The sequence below is a fragment of the Fusarium odoratissimum genome (genome assembly GCF_000260195.1).
Source record: "Fusarium odoratissimum NRRL 54006 unplaced genomic scaffold supercont1.42, whole genome shotgun sequence".
NCBI classification, from domain to species: domain Eukaryota; kingdom Fungi; phylum Ascomycota; class Sordariomycetes; order Hypocreales; family Nectriaceae; genus Fusarium; species Fusarium odoratissimum.
Window position 1 is genome coordinate 78,276 of NW_022158781.1, and position 23,482 is coordinate 101,757.

Consider the following 23,482-nt stretch of genomic DNA (forward strand, 5'->3'; position numbering starts at 1 on the left):
TTTTCTATTTATAAAAAGTACTTTTAAATAGGGGTATACAATTACTACCTAGTTAATTATAACCTATTATAATACTGCATGCAATAGAATCTACTTACCAAGCTTACAGATATCCAGGTCAGCGACTTCATCATATTGCATCTTGGCTTTTCAGATATCAGACCATTATCTCTCTCAACTCGATTCACTCACGCAATCCATTGATATGACAAACACCTGCATGAACCTTGCCCATCCTTCGGATCACATCAGCACTCCACGAATCCTATTCCACCAATAACCGTATCATTATTCGAAAACATCTCTATACTTGACTCGAAAGTATCTCCCCAAGACGCCACTCATGAAACTTCACCACAATCCTTCTGCGACATTGATCACCAATAATCGACAGGTCAATCCGAGTGACCAAATCTTCTCCGCTTTCTTTGATAAGCTTACCGTTGCAGAGTTGCAACGGACCGTGATAACATGCACACTGGGGGCTGAATCCCAAGATTTTCGAGCCGGTACCCGAGCGTGGCAGTAGGACTATCGGGACCGGGAATGGAACTGTTCATCCGGTAAGTGAGAGCGGCTGTGAAGGCGGAGTGGAGAGGCTGTTTAGAATCCTTGATGATCAAAGCCCCTGGAATCCCATTCCCATCTAGGACGTAGTCGTGATAGAGTATCGAGTAGATTTCCCATATGTTTGGCAAAACAAGTCAAGTCCTGAGGTTCTGTCTTCCCACCCACTATCTTATAAAGTCAACGCCACTGTTAGCTATACCAAGCTGAACTTAGTGAAACCCCTTACTTTTTGTCTTTGAGAATTATTCTTTTGAAACACTACTACTATCTTTTACAATGACAAAATTCTCAAAGACTGGTGAACCCATTGCGGTGGTTGGCACTGCGTGTCGTTTTCCCGGCGGCTGTAACACACCTTCCAAGCTTTGGGATCTGGTGTGCTCATCCCGAGATGTCCTGCAGAAAGTGCCGCCGGCTCGGTTTAATGTGGACTCTTTCTATCACTCTGACCCGACGCATCATGGTACTACCAATGTCACGCAGAGTTACTTCCTAGATGAGGATGTTACAAAGTTTGACAATGGCTTCTTTGGCATTCAGCCTATGGAGGCTGAGGCTATGGATCCTCAGCAGAGGTTGTTGCTGGAGACTGTCTATGACTCTGTTGTCGATGCAGGCTTGTGAGTTATCCCTTGTGCCTGTGACAAAGATAGTCACTGACAATATGCAGGGCGATGGAGGACTTGAAGGGCTCAGATGTGAGTTTTGACAGCAACACTACAGATCATATTTCCGGTTGCAGAACTGACCGATCTTGACATGCAGACATCAGTATTTGTGGGACAGATGTGTGATGACTGGTAAGTGCTCAGATCATATATCTGCACGCTCAGCATATTACTGACAATGCATGCAGGGCCCAAATGCTTGCCAAAGACTGGGACGACATTCCCACCTACATGGGCACTGGCGTTTCTCGCGCCGTCATGTCCAATCGTGTATCATACTTTGGTAAGTAAGTCTTTCAATCTGATATCTCAATTGCTAACGTTGTAACAGTGAGTGGAACGCTACAGCGCTGGTGCAGAACTAACATGAACGACCCAGTTTGACTGGCACGGTCCCTCCATGAGCATCGACACAGGTTAGTTTTCCCCATCTCTGATCTACAAACCCCACAAGCTAAGAAAAATGATCTACAGCATGCAGCTCAAGCCTGGTTGCAGTGCACGAAGCAGTCAGGACTCTGCGTAGCGGCGAGTCCAACGTTGCAGTTGCTGCAGGTGCAAATCTCATCTTGCTTCCTGGCATGTACATCTGCGAAAGCAAGCTGCGCATGATTTCGCCTACAGGTCGGAGTCGTATGTGGGATGCTAGCGCTGATGGATATGCTAGAGGTGAGGGATTTGCCTCGGTTATCTTGAAGACGCTGAGTCAGGCACTTGCCGATGGAGATCCCATTGAGTGCATCATTCGCGAGACTGGTGTGAACCAGGCAAGTGACCAATTCCATGTGCAGGAGATAGAAACTAATGATGCTAGGACGGCAAAACACCAGGCTTGACTGTGCCTAGCAACATCGCTCAAACAGCTCTCATTCGGGATGTCTACCAGCGCGTCGGGTTGGACATTACCAAGCCCTCAGATCGTCCTCAGCTCTTCCACGCCCATGGAACAGGCACCAAAGCTGGAGATCCCAAAGAGGCTGAGGCCATTTCCAAAGCATTCTTCAGCGACGACCAACCTGGCGATGAGAAGCTCTACGTCGTTTCCATCAAGACCCAGATTGGTCACACGGAGGGCACAGCTGGCCTCGCAAGTCTGCTTGGGACCATGATGGCGATGAAGAATGCTACTGTGCCGCCGAACATGCACTTTGAGACACTTAATCCTGACATTGAGCCATTCTACAGTAATCTCGAAGTTCCAACTTCTGCAAAGACATGGCCTGATGTACATGGAAGCGTCAAACGTGCTAGTATTAACAGCTTCGGTAAGAAGCCCAGCGCAATCATCCGTTTTGGACACTTGCTAATCAACTTTATAGGCTTTGGTGGTACCAATGCTCATGCAATTCTGGAGAGCTACGAGCCTGCTCTTCATGGCCAGCCAGTAGTGACCACTGAAGCAGAGTCTCCTCGTCTATACACACCGCTTCTGTTCTCTGCCAACAGTGAGAAGGCTCTCAAAGAAGTTCTATCCTCATATTTGAGCTTCTTGGAAGAGCGATATGAGACAAACATGTCTGACCTGGCTTGGACCTTATACAACCGGCGCTCAACACTACCTTATAGGAGTAGCGTCGTTGTCCCTGCTGGTTCTGAAAATCCTCAAGAAGCTGCCAGAAGTGCTATTCTTGCTGAGATTGAGCGTCTGACAGACGCAACGCACAAGCTTCACCGATCCTCGAGTGTCGCTACACCTAAGATTCTCGGTGTCTTCAGCGGTCAAGGCGCTCAATGGCCTCGAATGGGTGCTGTACTTCTCGAGTCATCTTCTTGGGCTCGCGACAGGATCGCTGAGCTCGATGGCTATCTGGCTGAGCTTCCCGCCTCAGACGCACCGGACTTCACACTCGAGTCTGAGCTGCTTGCCTTCAAGGAGACTAGTCGCGTCGCCGAGGCCGCTATCTCTCAGCCTCTCTGCACTGCCGTTCAAGTCCTTCTCGTTGATCTCATCCGAGAATTGGCAGGCATTCAGCTCAGCGCTGTGGTGGGCCACTCGTCTGGTGAAATCGCAGCAGCCTACGCTGCTGGCTTCATGACTCGTCGCGCCGCCATTGTGACAGCTTACTACCGCGGTCGCTACGCCAAACTCGCTGCGTCGCCGTCCTCCAGCGATATTAAGGGCGCTATGGCAGCAGTCGGAACAGACGAAGCCGACGCACTCGAGTTCTGCGCTCTTGAGGATAACACTGGCCGCATCACCGTTGCAGCTGTCAATGCACCCTCGAGCGTCACTCTCTCTGGTGATGAGGATGCTATTGAAGAGGCTATCGCTGTGTTCCAAGATGAAGGCAAGTTTGCGAGACGACTCAAGGTTGATACAGCGTATCACTCTAGTCACATGCAGGCCGCGGCAGGACCGTATCTTGAGGCCCTGCAGAGAAGCGGTGTTCATTTCGATGAACAAGTCGCTTCTAAGCAGCGCCCTCTCTGGTTCTCAAGTACCAAGGTTGATGCTGCGCCTATGAAACGGGAGAACTTGAGTCCTCAGTACTGGATCAACAATATGGTCAAGCCAGTTATGTTCGCGCCAGCTCTTGATTGCGCGCTGGCACATTCGGGACCTTTTGACATGGCGCTGGAACTGGGACCTCATCCTGCGCTCAAGGGCCCTGCTCTGGAGAGTCTTGGAAGTGGTACACCATACCACGGTGTGCTTACTCGTGGAAAAGACGACGTTGAGAGTGTCGCCGATTGCTTTGGCGCTGTCTGGCGCAATCTCGGTCGCGGCCATGTCAACTTTGCTTCAATTGACGCTACCCTCTCCTGTCGCTCATCAACACACACTGCGGTCAGAGACCTCCCCTCATACCCTTTCACAGCAGACTCTCAAGTCTTCTGGTCGGAGTCCCGATTCTGCGCCGCGCTTCGTCAAATGGATGAGCCCGTCCATCCTATCCTCGGCCGCCGCATGGTTGAGAACAGCGTCCCGGGTATGACTCAATGGCGTAACATTCTTCGCGCTCGTGAGATTCCCTGGCTCCGTGGCCATCGTCTCCAGGGACAAGTCATCTTCCCTGGCTGTGGATCTGCGGCGATGGCTCTTGAGGCGGCGATGATACTGGTGCGAGATCTCAAGGATTCTCCAACCGTGAGATTGTTGAGTCTCTATGATCTTACTATGGATCAGGCGATTGTCTTTAACGATGACAGTTCGAGTGTCGAGACGCTTGTTACTATGAAGACTGTTGAGAGTAGCCATGATGAGCTTGTTGTTGACTTCGTTTGTTGCTCTTATCACACACACGGACTGGCACCAGCTGTTACATCTACTCACGCTCATGGTCGCGTCGTCGCTCGTCTTGGTGCTCCCTCAGCAGATGCCATTCCTGGTCAGACCGCCCAGGACCCGGCTCGTCAATTCAACCTCGCTCCAATTGAGATTGACCGCTTCTATACTGAGCTAGCCAAGCACGGTTACCAATACTCTCCTCCGTTCAAGGGCATTGTCGAGATTGAGCGAAAGTCCGACTTTGCGATCGGAAAGATTGTGGATCAATCTGGTCCTGAGTGGGAAGACCAAGTCGCTCTTGCTCATCCTGGCCTCATGGACTCTGGTGTCCAGACTGTACTCGCTGCCATGGCTGCGCCTGGCGATGGTCGTCTGTGGTGCCTGCAGATGCTTGTTGGTATTGATGCCATTCACGTCAATCCTTATTTCGCGTCAGCTGCTCGGGGCGCGACCATGGCTTGGGAAGCGAGTACCACGCTTGGTGAGGATGCGGATTCACTTGGTGAGGCCGTTGGCGATATGAAGATGCTCTCGCCTGATGGCCAACAAGCCTATATCGCTGTAGAAGGTGCCAGGATGAGGCCATTCACTCCTGCTACTGCTGCGAATGACTCGCCTCTCTTCTCGACCTGGGTCTACGGTCCTTCTGAGCCTGATGGTGTTCTCGCGTCGCGCGTCAATCGCCCTCAAGAGGTCGCTGATGCCGAGATTCGCTCAGCCGACAACCTTGACAGACTGTCGTTGTTCTACGTACGACGTCTCGCTGAGCTTATCCCCGCTGGCTCAAAAGCTCGCGATGAAGCTCAAGAGCACTTCAAGCGCCTTCTCACTTGGTGCGACCACGTTATTGGTCTCGTCAGTCGCGGAGAACATCACTTCCTGACTCCAGAGATGATGAACGACACGCAAGCTGAGGTCGATCGTCTTCTGGCGGAGTATGCCAACTCGAACGACTTCAGACTCACCCACGCCGCTGCTAAAGCTCTTCTTGAAGTCGTTCCTGCGAACGAAGGCAACGTGCACGAGTATCTTACCAAGGATAATATGCTCAATCGCTACTACGAGGAAACTCTTCGCTACGAGGCGAGTGATCAGAAGATGTACAACATGATGCGCCAACTTGCCCACATCTACCCTCAGATGCGCGTCCTTGAAGTTGGTGCCGGAACTGGTGGTGCGACATCCCACGCTTTGCCCGCTATTGATGGTGCCTTCTCGGTGTACACCTTCACAGACATCTCTACTGCCTTCTTTGACAAAGCAGAAGAGAAGTTCAAGGACTACTCCGGTCGCATTAACTTCAAGGCTCTCGATATGAACAACAGTATCGAAGAGCAAGGCTTTACCGAGTCATCTTACCACGTCGTGATGGCGGGAATGGCCCTGCACGCAACCGGCGACGTCGAGGGTGCTCTCCGCAACATCCGTCGTCTTCTGAAGCCCGGCGGTCGTCTCATCGGCTTCGAGAACATCAACAACGACGCCGTGCGATTGGGTATTGGTATGGGTGGTTTCGCTGCTTGGTGGTCTGGTGCTGAGTACGGTCGCCCTTGGGGTCCCATGTTGACGCTTGAGCAGTGGGATGATGCTCTGAAGAGGACGGGCTTCACCGGCGTTGACACGCATACCGTTGGCCACAATCAGACGCAGCCTATGTGCCTCTGGGTCTCAATGGCGAGAGATGAGAAGGTTGATCTTTTGAGGGAGCCGCTCACTGTTGTCCCTGAGAAGCAGCAGAGCTTGGTAGTTGTCGGCGGAAAGTCTCTTGGTACGATGGATCTTGTTGAGAAGACCAAGTCTCTCGTCGCGCCATTTTATCAGACCACAAGCCACTTCAGGTCAATTGAAGCCCTCAACGAGATCACCGAAGATCAGTTCCCCGAAGGCTCTTCTGTCCTCTGCCTGACCGAACTCGATGAACCCGTTCTCCGCACCGTCACAGACCCCAAGCTCGACGGTCTCAAGACCTTATGGGCTCGTGGCCGCAACATTCTCTGGGTCACCAAGGGCGCAGCATCAGAGCAACCATACAACAACATGGTCGTCGGTCTTGCGCGATCAATTCGTCAAGAGTACCCCAGTATCACTCTTCAGACGGTTGATCTCGATAGTGCGACCGTTGGGGATGGGTCTTGGGTACCTTCTTTCGTCGCAAGTGCTCTTAGACGTATTGAACTTCTTGACAAGTGGAAGCGCGAAGAGATTGCCAATGGCGCTGATCTGAACGACAAACTTCAATGGACTCAAGAGTCTGAGGTGCGAGTCGTTGAGAAGAAGACTTACATGCCGCGATTGAACGTCAACAAGGAACTGAACCATCGCTTCAACTCAATCCGTCGTATCATACATGAGAATGTTGATCCTCAATCACCCAAGACTTCATTCAGTCTCAATGCCAGTGCCAATGCGCCAGTGGCAGCTCCGGTCATCGGGCAGATCTCGCCTCTGCGTGTTCAGCCTGAGACTGATGCTGCTGTCCCAAGCTACCAGGTTCGCATCCGAAAGTCACTTCTCCAGGCTTTGAGGATTGGCACCTTGGGTTACCTCCGCCTTTGCGTTGGCGATGCTGATGGTAAACGGGTTCTCGCCTTGACACCTTCTGCTGAGACACCAGCGACAACCCCCCAGGACCTCACAGTCGCTCTTCCAGCTGGTGCTTCGGAGGACCTGTCTTCAATGGCTCTGTTGTCGACCGCGGCGCACCTCGTCGCTGCTCAGATTGCGGCATTGGTGCCCCAACAGAAGGGCAGTCACATCGTCATTCACGAGGCTGATCCCTTAGTGCGCACTGCAATCATGAACTTGTTCGAGTCGCATCCCGCACCATCCTGGCGCGTCAGCTTCACCGGCTGCCTGATTGAAGGTCAGCAGCCTCAGGATCTCCCAGGAAAGACCACTTGGCTGGCGCAGGAGCTGTCATCCCGCACTATCAGGAAGGCTCTTCCCGCTTTGACCAGCTCCTCGCTCCTGGTCGACTTCTCAGCGCCCAACAGTCCTTCTTCAATTATCGCATCTGTCATGGCTGATTGCCTTCCATGGTATGCTCGTACAGAGAAGTCGCTGATCCGAAACCGCGTTGAGGTTCGCCCAGGTGATCTAGCAGATGCGAAGGCTGCGCTCCAAGCTGCTTGGAGTAAGGCAAGCAGCATGGTTATTGAAGCTCGCGATCGTGAAGCCATCCCGCTCAGCCACATCGAGGGCTTCACTGCACCAACTGGCCAGTCACTGCACCTCGTTGATTGGGCCACTCCATCAGTGCCAGTGCGCGTTCATCCTCTTGATCATCACACCAACATTTTCCGGTCAGACAAGACCTACCTTCTCGTCGGTCTCTCGGGCGAGATGGGTCAGTCGTGCTGTGAATGGATGGCCGCTCATGGAGCGCGATATGTCGTGCTGACCAGTCGCTATCCTAAGGTCGATCAGCGATTCATCGACAACATGGAACAAGCTGGTGTCACTGTCGTCCCTCGCAAACTTGACATCACTAGCAAGGAATCGCTTCACTTGTGCTACCAGGCCATCACCCGCACGCTACCACCGATCGCGGGTGTTGCCAATGGTGCTATGCTTCTACAAGATGTTCTCTTCAAGGACATGGATGCCGCCAATCTGAACAAGGTCCTCGCACCGAAGGTCAATGGCAGTATTTACCTTGATGAACTTTTCGCGGACACTAAGTTGGACTTCTTCCTCATGTTCAGCTCAGCAGCTAGTATTGTCGGATCTCGAGGTCAAGCCAATTACGCCGCTGCCAACATGTTCATGGCCTCCCTCGTCAACAACCGCCGCAAGCGTGGCCTCGCTGCGTCCATCATTAATATTAGTGCCCTCATTGGTCTCGGTTACATTGAGCGACAGAAGATCTATGACGCGAGCTTTTTCAAGGACATTGGTATCGCCAATACCTCGGCTCAAGGTCTTCATCAACTCATTGCCGAGGCGATTCTCGCTGGCCAGCGCTTCGGTCCTGATGAGGATATTGAGGGCGGTGAGATCTCGCAGGGTATCATGCCTCAGTTCTCGGATGATGAGCACAAGTCATTCTTCATTCATGACTCCAAGTTCAGTAACATGTTGATTGAGCGAGTTGACGGCGATGCAGATGCTGATGCGTCAGGTAACGCAGCTGCTGTGTCGCTTAGTCGCCAATTGAAGCGTGTAACGAGCAAAGACCAAGCGCTAAGGGTCATCACTGATGCTTTCACTTTGAAGCTCAAGAAGATGCTGCGCATTCCTGCCGAGACTGACGTTCCCGAGTCGCTGGCTTTGGTGGACCAAGGTGTTGATTCGCTTGTCGCTGTGGACGTGCGATCGTGGTTCTTGAAGGAACTCGACACCGATATGCCTGTTCTGAAGATTCTTGGTGGTAACTCAATTCTTGATCTCGCAAGCGATGCGCTGGAGAGAATTCCCAAGGCTCTTCTCGACCTCGACCGCGATGATGACGAGGCAAGCAATGCTGGACAGCCGCTCAGTGACAAGAAGCTTCCCGAGACTTCAACCTCAAGCTCCAGCTCAGACGTTGTGACTGGCGACTCTGACGCTGTCTCACAAAGCTCAGCGACGGATGTTTCCACAACTGCAAAGAGCACAGCGGGAGCTGACACGGCAAGCATCCCCCCATCTCTGAGCAACATGAAGAATAACAATGGATCGGATGACAGGCATAAGCGAGAGCTCGAAGACGAGGCAGCTAGAAAGCGCCATGAGCATGAAGAAGCGGCGGCGAAGAGGCGGGAGGAGATTGTGAAGAGTTCCAGTGAGATTGTCGATGAGATGTCCCTTGTTCAAAGTCGATTTTGGTTCCTTACTACGGCGTTGGAGGATAAGACTACGTTTAATGTTACGATTTCGGCGCATTTGAAGGGTAGGGTTGATGTTGGAAAGTTGGAGAGAGCGTTGGAAGGTGTCGCGAAGAGGCATGAGATCTTACGAACGAGATTCTTTGTAAGTGACTACTCCGATCCTTTCGCCGGAGCAATTGAGGTACTCTGTTATGGGAACGAAGCTGACCAGTATCACAGTTTGGAGGCAAGTCCCTGGAGACGCCCATGCAAGGCGTTCTCTCCAAGCCAACGGTCCACCTCACATCGCGACACATCACCAACAAAGCCGATGTTGAGCAAGAGATGGAATGGCTTCACTCTCACCCTTGGAACCTCGGCGATTGGGAAACCATCAAACTCTCACTTCTTTCCCAATCCGATACTGAGCACTGGCTCGTGTTAGCATTCCATCACATCGCCTTTGATGGTTACAGTCTCGAGATCTTCTGGCGCGACCTGGCAAAAGCCTACAACGCCAATGGATCGATTCCTACTTTGCCCGATGCGAAGCAGTACCGAGCTTATATTGCCAAGCAACGTCAGCAGAACCTGTCGAAGCCATTCGAGTGGAGGAAGGCGATTGAGTATTATCGCAAGCTCATCATGCCCGAGCCCGAGCCACTTCCTCTTCTACCTTTTGCAAAGGTCAGCCACAGGAAGTTACTCGAGAACTACAGTTGTTACAACGCGGAGATCGCTCTTGAGCCTTCGGAAGCAGCGCGCATCAGGAAGCTTGCCAAGGCCAATCACTCAACCTCATTTCACGTCTACGTCGCAGCCCTTCAGACTCTGCTCTTCGGTCTGATGCCCGACTCCATTGATCGCTTGTTCGTCGCCATGGATGATACCAACAGACTCGATAAGGACTTCATGGATACGATCGGCCTTTTCGTCAATACCCTCTTCCTCCGCTTCGATCGCACGGACTACAACAAACTCTCCTTCTCAGATGCCGTCAAAGCCGCTCGCACAAAGACATACAAGGCCCTCGAGCACTCCGTTCTTCCCCTCGATGTTCTGCTCAAAGAACTCTGCATCACCCGCCACGGCGATGCAGTACCCGTCGCGCAAGTGCTGATTGACTACCGCGTTTCGCACAAGGAGTGGTTCAGACTTGGCGACTGCAGGGCTGAGATGGGCACCGGTCGAGCAGAGCGCCAAGGTAGTGATCTTGCATTTTATATCCTTGATGACTCTGATGAACAGAATGGCGGGAGTGTTCGAGTTGGTGTTGAGGTCCAATCGACGTTGTATGATGGGGAGCATGCTGAGATGCTTATCAGGGCGTATACCAATCTTTTGAGAAAGGTTACGGCGGATGAGGCTGGCTCGAAGATGGCATTGAAGTCGCTCCCACCATGGAATGAAGATGACTTGTCTATTTCTCTGGGTCCTACGATTGATGCTTGGCCTAACGCCGACACGCTCTCGCACCGCATTGAAGAAATGATCCGCGAAAACCCGTCTGCGCCGGCACTTGACGATGAAACGAGTCAATTGTCCTATGAGCAAATGGGCCGTCGTATCGATGAGATCGCCTCTTCTTTGACCTCAGCTGGTTTGAGCGAGAATGACTTCATCGGTGTCTTCCAAGAAACTGGTGTCGATTGGATCTGTTCCATGCTCGCGATTCTCAAGCTGGGCATGACCTACGTGCCCTTGTATCCTCCCATCGGGATGCCTCGATTAGCAGCCAATGTGCAGGTTGCTCAACCCCAAGCAGTTCTCGTTGACAACTCTACAGCCGATAACTTTGATCAATTGGGAACTCAATCCGCCCAGATGATCCACGTTCCCGTCGCTGGATCTTCTACAGCTGAAGTACCTATCCGAGCTCAACCTGACCAGAGGGCTATGATCCTCTGCACAAGCGGCTCAACAGGCATTCCGAAGGCCGTCATCCACACGAATCGAAGTCTCAAAGCGCTCGTTGAACCGCACGCCATTGTCCAAGAACAGGATAAACCTAGCTACGCTGCCCGAGTCCTTCAACAGAGCGCTTTCAGCTTCGATCTCTCGATTGATCAGACCATGCTTGCGCTCTGCAACGGCGGTTGTGTCTTCGTCGTTCCCAACTCGAAGCGGGGCGACCCTCTTGGTACAGTCGATATGATCGCCCGACACAACATTACGTATACGATGTGCACGCCGTCGGAGTATAGCATCTGGTATCGCTTTGCTCGAGACCCTCTTCTCAATTGCACAGCTTGGGAGAATGCTTCCTCGTCGGGTGGGCCTCTGTCAACTGCGCTTGTTCGCGCGTTTGCTGGTCTTGAACTTCCTCATCTCAGAGTCTTCAATCACTGTGGTCCGACTGAGACAACTGTTACCAACAGGGTTGAACTTGACTTCAATGACTATGCTGAGGGCGAAAAAGCGCAGATGCGATACGTCACTGATGTTGGCTTCCCTTGCGCCAATTACTCTACGTACATCGTCGACGAGAACATGAAGCTCGTTCCACGTGGTTATCCCGGTGAGATCGTGGTAGGCGGCGCTGGTGTAGCAGATGGTTATCTTGGACGTCCGGATCTTACCAAAGAGAAGTTCATTCCAGATCCGTGGACTTCGTCAAAGCAGTGGAAGATCATGTATCGTACTGGAGACCGTGGCAAACTTCGTGCTAACGGTATGGTCGATATCTTGGGTCGTATTGAGGGCGGTACCCAGGTCAAGCTGCGCGGCTATCGGATTGAGTTGGGCGACGTTGAGAGCGCTATCTTGAGCGCAGCTCATGGCGTTCTGTCAGATGCTGTTGTGACTCTACGATACCCTGAGGATCGACATGAGGACCATGATGATGACGGCTTCCTTGTCGCCCATGTCGTTGTCGCTGACAAGAGTCTTCGTCGTCCTGAAGTAGAGTCCTTCTTGCGCAAGATCATCTCCAAACTCCCTCTGCCTCATTACATGCTCCCAGCTTTGATGATGCCAATTGATCGCTTCCCATTGACAGCGCATCAGAAGCCTGATCGCAACGCGATCGCAGCCCTCCCTCTCCCCGCCTTCACTCCCGCTACGGCCAATGACGCAGCTGTTGAAGAAGGCAGTCTTGAGTCGGAGACACAGAAAAAGATCGCGAAGATGTGGAGGACTCTGGTCCCAGCGAGTGCCTCTGCTGCCATTACAGCAGACACCGACTTCTTCCACGTCGGCGGAAGCTCGCTGCTACTGATCAAACTTCAGGGCATGATCAGGAAGGAGTTCAACGTGTCGCTTAGGCTTTTGAACCTCATGGCTGCTAGTAAGCTTCGTGAGATGGCAGCACTGGTGAATGATGAGGTCAGTGGTGGTGATATCGATTGGCAGAGGGAGACCAAGATTCCCGATGAATGGTTGAGCTTACCGCAGGTCGCGTCGCAGAAGGCGGATGGTTCTCTACGCGTTCTTGTCACTGGCGCGACTGGGTTCTTGGGGCGAAATTTGATGTCCCATCTTGCCGAGTCTCCTCAAGTGTCTGAGATACACTGTCTTGTCCGCGACGCGTCAATCACGGATCCCAGCGACAAAGTAACTCTGTGGCGTGGAGATCTCAGCCAACCCAACCTCGGTCTATCCGACACTGATTTCACGCGTCTCAGCAACAGCGTCGACGCGATCATCCACTGCGGTGCCAATCGTTCTTTCTGGGATGATTACCGTTCCCTTCGCGCCGTCAACGTTACCAGCGTCGCGGAACTCGTTCGTCTCGCGCTTCCCCGCCGTCTTCCAGTTCACGTGTTGTCCAGTGGAGCTGTCAAACGGTATGGAGATGGACATCCACCTGTCGATGGCAGCGATGGATACGTCGCGTCAAAGTGGGCTGCTGAAGGATTGTTGCGTGATGCTGCGAAGCGAGCTGGATTGCCTGTGTTTATTCACCGCCCAGCACCAACATTGGGAGATAGGCAGACTGGTGATGATGATACCATCACGTCAGATGAGCTTCTTCGTCTCGCGAAAGCCATTTCTCTGCGCCCCGATCCCACGGGTCTGAACGGTACAGGCCATTTCGCGCCAATTGATCAGATCTCCAATTGCATCGTCGACACGGTTCTCCAGCCTTCTGCTCAATCACAAGACGGGGTACAAATCATCGAGCACGCAGGCACAAAGACATTGAGCATGGGTGAATTTGCGAACCTCTGCGAGCAATTGCCAGAGTTGAAGGAGCTTCCCACTGCAAAGGTGCTCCAATGGTTTGGTCAAGCGAAGAAGCAGGGATTGAAGCAATTTTTGACGGCGCTGGAGGTGGAGTTTAGCGATGACAAGGGTGATACTGTTGTGATGAGCAGATGAAGGATGTTGTCGTTAGGAGCAATACGGCCGGTATACGAGGTAGGATAGAGGTGCCTGGAGTTTGTGGATATTTCTTGCATGTACTTTTTCTCTCTCTTTTCTTTTACTAAATACAAGACTGTTCTTTTCTCATCATGTGAGCATATTTCTCTTTCCGAGTATCCGGTGCAATGTTACTGTCATCACCAACCCTGCAGTCAACCCCACCAACTACCCTGCATCTTAATGCCTCTCTCACCCTGTCCATCCTCCAAAAATGCCCAATCGATCAAGCCATTACAATAAATACATGTTCATATTCACTCTATTGCACGATATCTCAACTACCGGTGATAAATCGCTTCATCTCGGAATGTCTCACCTCACTTAAACTTTCCCCATGATCCGACTCCCACGATAAACTTCTATCATCTCAACTGTCGGGCCGTTGATGTGGGGTAGCAAACTCCAACTGCAACACCATTCAAGACAAGATCTACACTCAGAACTTGAACCTCGTCTTCCATTCGATGACGATGAATATCGGTCCGACACAACCTCGCCAAGTCGGTCCATTTCCCATGTCTTCCCCACAACCAGCAGATTAACCTATGGCTCTGACATCACCTCTTCTCCAGATCGGCGTGTTTCTTGCCTGGAGATGAACGCGGGGAAGAAAAACGCTAACCGCTGAATCGGTGCCGATGTCGTTGGGACGGTATGGGCTGATGAGGGAGTTTAAGTATATAAGCGTCATATAATCCTCGATAAGTTGAATTGCTCAGCAAGATACAGTTCTGCATCCTGATCATCATGAGAGGTCTTTTGTTCTCGACCGTCGCTGGTCTCATCCGGCTCAGTGCCGCCCAGTCTTCCACTACTCTTTCCGTACCAACAGGGACACCTATTACAGGCGATTACAATGGCACATACCGTCCTCAAATTCACTTTTCGCCTCCCCAACACTTCATGAATGACCCCAATGGCATGTTCCGCGATGCTGATGGTCTTTGGCATTTGTACTATCAGTATAATCCCACTGATGTAGTCGCGGGTAACCAGCATTGGGGCCATGCAACTTCAAAGGACCTGTACCACTGGGTGAATCAGCCTATTGCGCTTTTCCCACCAGAGAAAGACACTTATGTCTTTTCTGGAAGCGCTGTTGTTGATGTCAACAACACTTCCGGATTCTTCCCTGACCAGGACAATGGTGTCGTTGCGATTTACGTAAGTTGTCAACAGTAGTCGGTTAATATTACCGCTAACGATACACAGACTCTGTCATCGCCTACCGTTCAGGATCAGGCAATCGCCTATTCGCGAGATGGAGGCTACACTTTTACTCCATATGCGAACAACCCCGTCATCAACAGCACATCTACTCAGTTCCGCGATCCTAAAGTCATTCGCTACGATGACTCATGGATCATGGTCGTTGCCTACCCTCAAGACTTCAAGATCGGCATCTTCGAGTCTGACAACCTCAAGGACTGGACACCTACCAGCAACTTCTCCCACCACGGCCTTCTCGGACTCCAGTACGAGTGCCCCAACATGATCCCCATGCCTTACGTGGATGAGGAAGGTAAAAAGCAAGATGATATGTGGCTTATGGCCATTAGCATCAACCCTGGTGCGCCGTTGGGGGGCTCTATCACTGAGTATTTCCCTGGTACGTTCAACGGTACTCACTTTGAGGCTGTTGACGCTGCTGCACGAATTGCGGACTTTGGCAAGGACAATTACGCTGGACAGTGGTTTTATGGTCTTTCAGAAGACGAGCTGCCTGTTTCTATTGCTTGGGCATCCAATTGGCAGTACACCAGCGTTGTCCCTACTGGCGATGAAGGCTGGAGAAGTGCCATGAGTTTGCCTCGTGAGAACTACCTCACCAAGGCCAAGCGCGTTGGCTGGAAGCTTGTTTCCAAGCCTTATGATCTTAGCCCAGTGTTGGGTCGTGAGCTTGCCTCTAACAGCAGCTTTGGCAACGGAACACTCATCGTTGACTACTCCGATGTTGAGTCCAACGCTATCTACTGGGAAGTCAACGTTACTGGCATTCCCGACGGCGGAATCCCCTCAACCTCTTCCATGAACTGGACATTCTCAAGCCCCATCACCAACGAAGCCATCAAGAGCGGTTACTACCTCGGCGGCGATCCCGTGTTCTTCCTCGATCGCGGTGGTGTTAAGGGATTTGATAACATCTTCTACACTGATAAGACCTCCCTTGGCAGTCTCGCTACTGAGAATGGCACGTGGAGTCTTAGTGGTGTTATTGATAGGTCGATTTATGAGGCTTTCCTTAACGATGGTGTTGATAGTGTTACCAACACTTTCTTCTCCACAGAGCCGTTGACACTCATGATATTCAGCGCGACTGACTTACCGGAGGATGTTGAGGTTAGTGTCAAGGTTCATGCTTTAGAGAGTGCTTGGAAAGAGATGGAGAATGATGATGGACTTGTGGCGGGAAACAAAACATCCAGTTCATCATAGTGTATAACATTTCAATAATAGTGATATTTATATGATGAAATAGAATTATAGCTCATAGCTTTAACTGTCATATTTATTACCATAGTATGACGAATTATGATGCACGCTTCGGGTTATTAGCCGGTAAGAACTAGGAGGGCCAAAAATAGCCTAACATATAGATCAACGTCCATTTCATTTCAATATGTACCCAGGCTATCTATCACTATGGAATTCGCTACAACGCTATACATCGAGACAATCTTTTAGGTACTCTAAATAAATATTATTTACTAAGCACGCTGTATCCTATACCGATTGTTACACCCTTAATTCGCTCTAGAAATAATAATCCAGCCGGATATAATTACAGATAATAATCAATCTCCGATCTCAGGCGTTAAATTAAACACTTAAAGAATTAAGCAAGACGATGGTATCCCGTGTGATTACCTTCAAAATGCTTGCAGCGAACTTTCATATCAGTGCAGTGTAGGGAACCTAACAGCGCTCTTATATTATCTCAAACTTATGTAACCCACCCTAACTGTTCGGGCATATTTCAGTCACTTAAAATCGGCGTTTCAGATCTGGCTTCCCCTTTCCTGTTCAGAACACAGCCGGAGACTACATCACTCGGCCGATGATGATCAACGACAAAGCTCTGCAACTATGTAGTCGATTGCTGCCTATAAGGTTAAACTTTAGGCTGCTAATATAGGTAATAAAGATATAATATTCTTTTTTATAATAAAAGATTTTATTTAAAACGCTTTCTTGACTTGTTGTTGTCTCGCAGGACCCTTGGTATCTGTGTTGGTGAGTTAGATTGTCTTGGCCGATGAATTGGAGCCTCTTGTACTCTCTGAAGGGAGGCAGTAGAGTCATATTCCAGGGTTCTGTATCAGCATGTTTGCTGTAGTAATTAGTTAGAAATTTTAATATCATGCCTAAATAGTGAGCTAGATATGTTATTTGCAGTTGAGACTTGTGACTGGAAGTATATATACGCCCATATGACATTAGTGCTTTGATAACTGGTTCTGTGATGTTGATAACTTCGAACCGCATTTTGCTCCAAGTTCACCCTCTATACCGTTGTTCATTTTCTATCCAATGTACTGAAAAGCTTGTGCTGCTTGATCGGCGAGATAGAGATCAATGCTAGCACTGCCCAAGCCAGCATCATCAACCAAACATGTCCAAAAGCTTGCATGAGTGACTCCATTACTCCGCTGTACCAGCCCTCCGGCAGACGATGAATCTCGGTCAGGTCATCCTTTATACGCCGAATCTCATCCGTCGCATTAGGCTGATGGCCGAACCGTGCCCACAAGCTCATGTCTAGGCTTGATTGGTATAAGACGGAGGCAAGTGTTATTCCAATGGTACCGCCTAAGCTTCGTGCAAGGTCTATAAATTTGTTAGTACGGTTCTTCTCAAAGGCTGCTGAAAGTTTTACATGTGGTGGATGTGACAACGGCCTGTTGTGCGTGACCTACTGCCGCTACGCAAGCGACCTGCGTGATGCTGAAGACGGCATTGTAACCGAGACCAACGATAAAAAAGGCTAGGCAAGTCATCCAAGTTGGAGTGGTGTCATCTTGAAGTGCGAATATACCAGTACCTATGATCAGAGCAAGAATACTGCTTGCCACCAGTCCTACATACTTGCCGGTCTTCTTCATGAGGTAACCGGGCACGAGTCCTCCGAGACATGTGCCAACTGATGCCGGTAATATCTTCAAACCGGCGTTAGTGGCGGAATCCCCACGGGCTTGAAGATAGAGAGGGACATAAAAGATGCTGGTCAGAGCAATAGCTGAGCAAAAGACGCTAGCTAAGCAAGAAGCAAGTACTGTAGGGTTGAGAAGAAGCCGGACAGGGATGATGGGCTGAGAAGCTCTCAGCTCCCAGATGACGAAGGTTGAGAATAATAATATCGAGACTGAAATGGCTGCTATAGGCAAGGGATGCAGCCAAGGGACTATGTTTCCTCCAGAGCTCAGACCTAAGACGAGGGATGCCAGGAAAGTAGAAACCAAAAAGACGCCACCAAAGTCAATACGCTTGACATATGACTTGTCAGACTGTTTCGGTGGAACTTTGATCAAGCTGTACACGATGATGGCTGAGAAGAGAGAAGGAAGGACTTGAATGAGAAAAGCCATTCTCCATCCCCAGCTGGTATAGTCATTCAAGAAGCCACCAGATAAAGCACCGATCATAGCGCCGGAAGCATACCAGATGTTTGCAATACCTCCTACCAATCCACGCTTCCGAAGAGGGACGAGATCTGAGCCTAGGAAGGTTGGTATACTCATAAGACCCCCACCGCCGATCCCAGAAATGACTCTTCCGAGTATCATCACCTTCTGGCTAGTAGCAAGGCCACATATGAGGTTTCCCACTGCAAAGGCAATATTGCTAAATGCCAAGCCAGGTCCACGACCAAAAATGTCAGTGAGACGGCCTGAGATTGGCTGACTAGCAGCATTGGCTATCAGATATGCCGTAGCAAGCCAGGACAGGAGACTCAGAGAGTTGAATTCGCTGGAGATCTGGGCAGACAGGGTAGCGATAACGGTCGTATCGGCTGCTCCGAGAAAAACGCCAAGCCAGGCTGTGCTCATGATCATAGCGAGTCTTGCGAAGGAGAGCTCTTTGCAGATGATTGCTACTTCTCCATCCTGCCCAGAAGTCTCGGCTGTATCACGAGAAGAACATCCATAACTTTGGTTCTCATGATCCGACCCAAGAAGTGGTGTCCGTTCAGACATGATGTCTAGTTGATAAGAAGAGGGCTAATTATGAGACGATGACATAAAAATAGACAATAAACGTACGGGAAAGATATTTTTAAAAGCTGTTTTTGGTAAAGAAAAGGAATGACAAAATGAAGGATTCAACACGGTCTATGGTAGGTTCATACAGAAACAGGCTCAACAGGTAACAAAACGCACTGACGCATCAGCGAGGATTGTCCCTGGTACCACCAACCAAAAACGAATACGGATGGAAGTTTTTAGCAAAATCGCGAGAGAAGAGAAGGAAGGGGAAAAACTTGAATTTCAAAGAGAAAAATTGACCTGGCTGGTGGTTTCAAGGTACAGCCCCATTTCACCCTTGTGTTGGAGGGCATATTGCCAGACTGTAGTTTCATGATCGACGTTGCTAAGAATCACAAGTTTAGGTAGCATGCATACCTACTTGTCTCTTCTTTGCGGTCAGCGCATTCCGGCATTCAGTTACAGATACGTAGCAATACTGATCATCCCGTCTGTCTTAGCCTCGACCAACAAGAATGTTTCCCAAGCCTAGCCGACCAAGGGGCCGACTTCCGGGCGCTTGGTCTGCGTCACTAGCCCAGGCCTCAGCTATGACATGTCTCACCATCCTTGTCTGAGGATCTGCACTCAATACAATATCACATCTTCAGCCGTGTGCCTTCAACTGAGACATTGGAGTCCGCGCGTAATATGGAGTAACCGGTCTTTGGTATGCCGCATCCCAGCAAGCGAAGGGCAGGCAAATGAGGTCAAGCCTCAATTGGCATTGTTGATCCTGTCAAGGAATACGAGAAGCGCCTGGCAGGTACATTCTTACATTCATCATTCAAAAAACTATCTGGAAAGGGCTCGAACTTTTGGAGAAAACATTCATAGCTTTCGAAACAAACCGTCAAGATGTGGCTCAAGCCTATTATCCTGCTCACCTCTGCTTTCTTCCTGCGCTCAGCTACCTGTTCTCCTACTCCCGAACTATCATCCCTCACAACAGATTATGACGTTATTGTCGTAGGTGGCGGGCCTTCAGGGCTCGGTGCTCTCAGCTCCCTTGGACGCATTCGCCGCAAGGCCTTAATGATCGACTCTGCCCAATATCGCAATGCGCCAACGCGACTCATGCACGACGTTGCTGGTTTTGATGGTTTTTGGTCTCTTCTGACAGTACTTCTGAGCTATCTTCTGACTGAGTGCAGGTGTAACGCCGGCGTATTATCGGTGGTCTGCCATGCAACAGATTGCCCACTACTCGACTGTCAGTGCAATGAATGGAACTGTGACCAGAATTCAGCCCGAAGCGAACTACACATTCTTTAATGTATCAAGTATAGAGTTAGATGGCACAGCTTCTACTTATACCGCCAGGAAAGTCATCTTGGCGACTGGTCTACGAGACCTTGTTCCGGAAACACCTGGGCTTCAAGAGAACTTCGGGAAGGGTGTCTACTGGTGCCCTTATTGCGATGGGATCGAACATGCCGATCAGTCAATGGGTATTCTTGGTCCTCTTGACATGGTTATCGAGGCAGCTGCCGAGGCTATCACTCTGAACTCCGATATTGTGATTTTCGCCAACGGCACCGATACGCCTGAATACCGTTCAAAAGCTGACAAGCAGTTTGCTGAAAACTCATCTGAATATCTTCGAAGAAGGAACATCAAAGTCGATAATCGTACTATAACTCGTATCACTAGACTACAAGACGGCGGAGCACATGAGAGGGATCCGAGTTTACCAATGGTACCTGAACATGATCTCTTTAGAGTCGAACTTGACGACTTTGGGCGCGTGGAGCGTCAGGTACTCTTTACGGTTTTCGGCAGCGAGCAACGGTCTCCGCTTGGAGAAATGCTCGGAGTCAGTATGGCTAATGGCATGATGGAAGTGGATCGCATAAGCATGCGTACAAATGTGCCTGGCATCTATGCTGTTGGCGATGCGAGTACTGACAAAAGCACCAATGTCTTACATTCACTTTATACCGGGAAAATAGCAGTTGTGGATATTCAGAGTGAGTCAACTGTCCCCAATGCGGTTTCCCTCGAGTCATTTGGCAGCTGATGATGTCTGAACAGTGGAATTGGAAAGGGAGATAAGCAGGTCGTTAAATTCCCAGGCTCAGATTAACCTGGAGAAGAAAGTCGGTCACGATGAACGAAGGAAGCTTTGGAGACAGATGAGCGAGCAAGCTGGAGAGATCCTGGACTTGTAGATGTTTGGACCAAAAACTGGATTTATATACCGTAGATTGAAATAATTGAATCAACTCGTCTCATTTTTTGCGCATAGTCTGGCTTCTGGACATCTCTGATAACATAACTCATAAAACCTGCGTATTAAGATTAAGTAAGTTTGGTAAAATATGTTAGAAAGAGATTCGAAGGTCGTCAGCTTGTCAAAAGAGTATCATGATATGTCGTTGGTAATTGTTCAGGTTAATATGCATATCTGAGTACAAAGCAGTCGAACAGACGTATAAGCAAATCCAGAGGCCTCACTCGAGTGAAGCATCTTGTCTCAACAGAATAAACCTCGATTGCAACGATTCTCAGCACAAGTATAGTAATACTAATGATCAACCCCGAACATACACCGCTACATGACCAGACATCCAGCGCCCTTGGGCTTCATCAGATTCTGCCTCTGGACAGATACAAACCTCGCGACTTCCATATCATTCGAAGGCCTCCATGTACGCTTCAAAGTCATCGCCCTCTCTATGCGCTGCAGTCCCTCGAGCAATTGCTCACGAGGAAGTGCAAACGTGATTCGGAACCATCCTCTATCTCTAGCATGGAAGGGCACACCGCTAGCAACAGAAACTTTCGCAGATGCAAAACTCTCCATAAGCTCTGCATCCGAAACCTCTGTTGCTGTCTCCCCACCAAGACGAGTCCATATAAAGACTCCTGCTACTGGGCGATAGAAGGTAAAGCGGTGGAAGGATAAAAAATCCCCAACGAGCTCTGCGGCATTGCGGAGAAGCATTCTATTGCGAACGAGGATGTGCTCTAGGACTAAAAGGTCCGAGAAAAGACTGGAGGCAATCACAGATGTGGCATTGGAGACTCGGTACCTGTTCAGAATGGCCATTGCATTGCGAAGCTCGGGGTTCTTCTGTGTCACGAGGAAGCCCTATAAGAGACATGAAATGTTAGTCACGATACTATGAGCCTGCGACGATGTTCGTACCAGTCGGAGACCACTGCTCCCCAGGTCTTTGCTCAATGCGTAGACAACATGTATGCGAGCCGGATTTACTTTAAGTCGCTCCATATCCAGAGATAAGACGGAAGTAAACTTTGTCTCTGGGGACTCAAAAACAATGGGCCCTTTTTCAGAAAATGTTTTTAGGGTCTTTGGTTGTTGTAGCTCCCACGCCGACATGCCGTAAATCTCATCCGCGATGTATTGAATATCCTGCTCTTCACAGAACTGAAGGATCGCTTCCAACCAATGGGTAGGATAGATGTGCCCGGAAGGGTTCATGGGGTTGCAAACAATGATACCGCGTATGCGACATGTCGCAGCTTCCATTGCTTTGAGATAAAGCTTGATGAGCTGCTCCGGGGACGAAAGCCCAACTGGTATCGTGACTGGTATCAACCGATCATCGTTTCGCAGATGACTTGCTATCCCAAAGCCCTCCCAACATGGCGCGTTAATCAGCATGCCTTCATCAAGCTCACTGAGCGAAAAGTCAAGACAGTCGAGGATGGACCCAGCGCCAGCACCACAGACGATATGGCTGGGCAGGACAGGACTTCGCGGACTGAAGAATCTATTGAAGAAAGAGGCTGTATTTTCGAGAAGATCCGGCGGCCCACCGAGGTTTTTCGAGTAGGAGAGATGCGAGGCTTCAAGGTTGTCCGCTATGGCCTTCTTCATGAGTGGAATAATATCTGGACGGCAAAGCCAGTTCTCTGCTGAGTTCATGGCAAGCACGCCCTCTGGCCATACTGGGACAGAGGGAATCTCTTCAGCCAGCCAGTTCAAGCTTTTCTGAGCGCGATGGGAAAGCATTGCATTGGCGATATTGAGAATGTGGGAATGTATATGGGTTGGCATTCGCTGTATCTTGGTAGTACAAATATTGGCGGCATCAACGTCTTTACTGACATATGAGAAAATAGAATAAAATGATACTCGGACCTGACTGGCCACCCGTTCTACACAACAGTTACAACTTACGTATCAATACAAGGTTGATGGGGTCAGACCGTCAGTGATTGTTTAGCCATCGGCCGATCCTCCCTTGTCCTGTCTACACAACCCCTGAACCCTGACTCAATGTGACGCGAAGGTTGTCGTCGGGAAGCATTTCTAAGATCCCTGGACTTCATATTGGAATGGTGCATTTGCGACTAGGGTTTCCAGCCTTCGAGGATCAGGGAATATGTGTTAACGCTAAAGACGGCATCGAAACAAGCCGCGCCATATCCCAGTCGTTTTAGACTAGTTGGTGCCCGCCAGTCGGGTCTACAAAGTTTATTGAAACATTGTGTTTCCGTGTCTCAGCTCAGCCAGCCCTATGCGAAAAGCCATAGTGATCATCTCCTTGTCAGGCACCGGTTCCGGTTCCGCATACGAATGTTGAGATGAGCGATATCACCAAATCCTTGACTATTTTTCAGCTATTGGCCGACGGACTGAAACAAAGG

General features: G+C 50.1%; 5 protein-coding genes across 7 annotated transcripts; 3 read left to right on the forward strand and 2 right to left on the reverse strand.

The window, feature by feature from the left end:
• Positions 1-846: 846 nt before the first annotated feature.
• Positions 847-14,107, forward strand: FOIG_14547 (uncharacterized protein; the record flags this gene model as incomplete). The annotated part of the gene is made up of 10 exons (XM_031215806.1): positions 847-1,190; positions 1,241-1,268; positions 1,336-1,370; positions 1,427-1,521; positions 1,587-1,591; positions 1,618-1,654; positions 1,713-2,023; positions 2,053-2,503; positions 2,558-9,417; positions 9,495-14,107. 10 exons carry the CDS (start codon positions 847-849, stop codon positions 13,572-13,574), a joined length of 12,246 nt encoding a protein of 4,081 aa, XP_031054427.1. The 3' UTR covers positions 13,575-14,107.
• Positions 14,108-14,241: 134 nt separating this feature from the next.
• On the forward strand, positions 14,242-16,333 carry FOIG_14548 (beta-fructofuranosidase). Its single transcript, XM_031215807.1, has 2 exons — positions 14,242-14,783; positions 14,832-16,333. The coding sequence occupies exons 1-2, from the start codon at positions 14,367-14,369 to the stop codon at positions 16,053-16,055; spliced, it is 1,641 nt and encodes a 546-aa protein (XP_031054428.1). The 5' UTR covers positions 14,242-14,366; the 3' UTR covers positions 16,056-16,333.
• A 613-nt stretch (positions 16,334-16,946) lies between these two features.
• On the reverse strand, positions 16,947-19,229 carry FOIG_14549 (uncharacterized protein). Its single transcript, XM_031215808.1, has 3 exons — positions 19,146-19,229; positions 17,497-19,123; positions 16,947-17,447 (listed from the first exon to the last, which is right to left on the reverse strand). Exons 2-3 carry the CDS (start codon positions 18,812-18,814, stop codon positions 17,137-17,139), a joined length of 1,629 nt encoding a protein of 542 aa, XP_031054429.1. The 5' UTR covers positions 18,815-19,123; positions 19,146-19,229; the 3' UTR covers positions 16,947-17,136.
• A 347-nt stretch (positions 19,230-19,576) lies between these two features.
• FOIG_14550 (uncharacterized protein) lies at positions 19,577-21,109 on the forward strand. 3 transcript variants are annotated; one of them, XM_031215809.1, is made up of 3 exons: positions 19,577-19,964; positions 20,017-20,832; positions 20,897-21,109. In XM_031215809.1, the coding sequence occupies exons 1-3, from the start codon at positions 19,721-19,723 to the stop codon at positions 21,031-21,033; spliced, it is 1,197 nt and encodes a 398-aa protein (XP_031054430.1). In that variant the 5' UTR covers positions 19,577-19,720; the 3' UTR covers positions 21,034-21,109. The 3 variants fall into 3 exon arrangements, with proteins under 3 accessions (XP_031054430.1, XP_031054432.1, XP_031054431.1); XM_031215811.1 differs by having other exon boundaries at positions 19,577-20,832; XM_031215810.1 differs by lacking the exon at positions 20,897-21,109 and having other exon boundaries at positions 20,017-20,896.
• A 118-nt stretch (positions 21,110-21,227) lies between these two features.
• On the reverse strand, positions 21,228-23,001 carry FOIG_14551 (uncharacterized protein). The gene is made up of 2 exons (XM_031215812.1): positions 22,014-23,001; positions 21,228-21,956 (listed from the first exon to the last, which is right to left on the reverse strand). The coding sequence occupies exons 1-2, from the start codon at positions 22,887-22,889 to the stop codon at positions 21,417-21,419; spliced, it is 1,416 nt and encodes a 471-aa protein (XP_031054433.1). The 5' UTR covers positions 22,890-23,001; the 3' UTR covers positions 21,228-21,416.
• Positions 23,002-23,482: the final 481 nt, after the last annotated feature.

What these genes read in the sequence shown, in the direction of transcription:
- FOIG_14548 (XM_031215807.1), top strand. Translation starts at nt 14,367, where the DNA reads ATGAGAGGTCTTTTGTTCTCGACCGTCGCTGGTCTCATCCGGCTCAGT. An exon ending in ATGGTGTCGTTGCGATTTAC is followed by an intron (nt 14,784 to 14,831) that starts GTAAGTTGTCAA and finishes AACGATACACAG; the next exon opens with ACTCTGTCATCGCCTACCGT.
- FOIG_14549 (XM_031215808.1), bottom strand. Translation starts at nt 18,814, where the DNA reads ATGTCTGAACGGACACCACTTCTTGGGTCGGATCATGAGAACCAAAGT. An exon ending in CGTTGTCACATCCACCACAT is followed by an intron (nt 17,448 to 17,496) that starts GTAAAACTTTCA and finishes ACAAATTTATAG; the next exon opens with ACCTTGCACGAAGCTTAGGC.
- FOIG_14550 (XM_031215809.1), top strand. Translation starts at nt 19,721, where the DNA reads ATGTGGCTCAAGCCTATTATCCTGCTCACCTCTGCTTTCTTCCTGCGC. An exon ending in CGACGTTGCTGGTTTTGATG is followed by an intron (nt 19,965 to 20,016) that starts GTTTTTGGTCTC and finishes GACTGAGTGCAG; the next exon opens with GTGTAACGCCGGCGTATTAT. An exon ending in AGCAGTTGTGGATATTCAGA is followed by an intron (nt 20,833 to 20,896) that starts GTGAGTCAACTG and finishes ATGTCTGAACAG; the next exon opens with TGGAATTGGAAAGGGAGATA.
- FOIG_14551 (XM_031215812.1), bottom strand. Translation starts at nt 22,889, where the DNA reads ATGCCAACCCATATACATTCCCACATTCTCAATATCGCCAATGCAATG. An exon ending in GGAGCAGTGGTCTCCGACTG is followed by an intron (nt 21,957 to 22,013) that starts GTACGAACATCG and finishes TGTCTCTTATAG; the next exon opens with GGCTTCCTCGTGACACAGAA.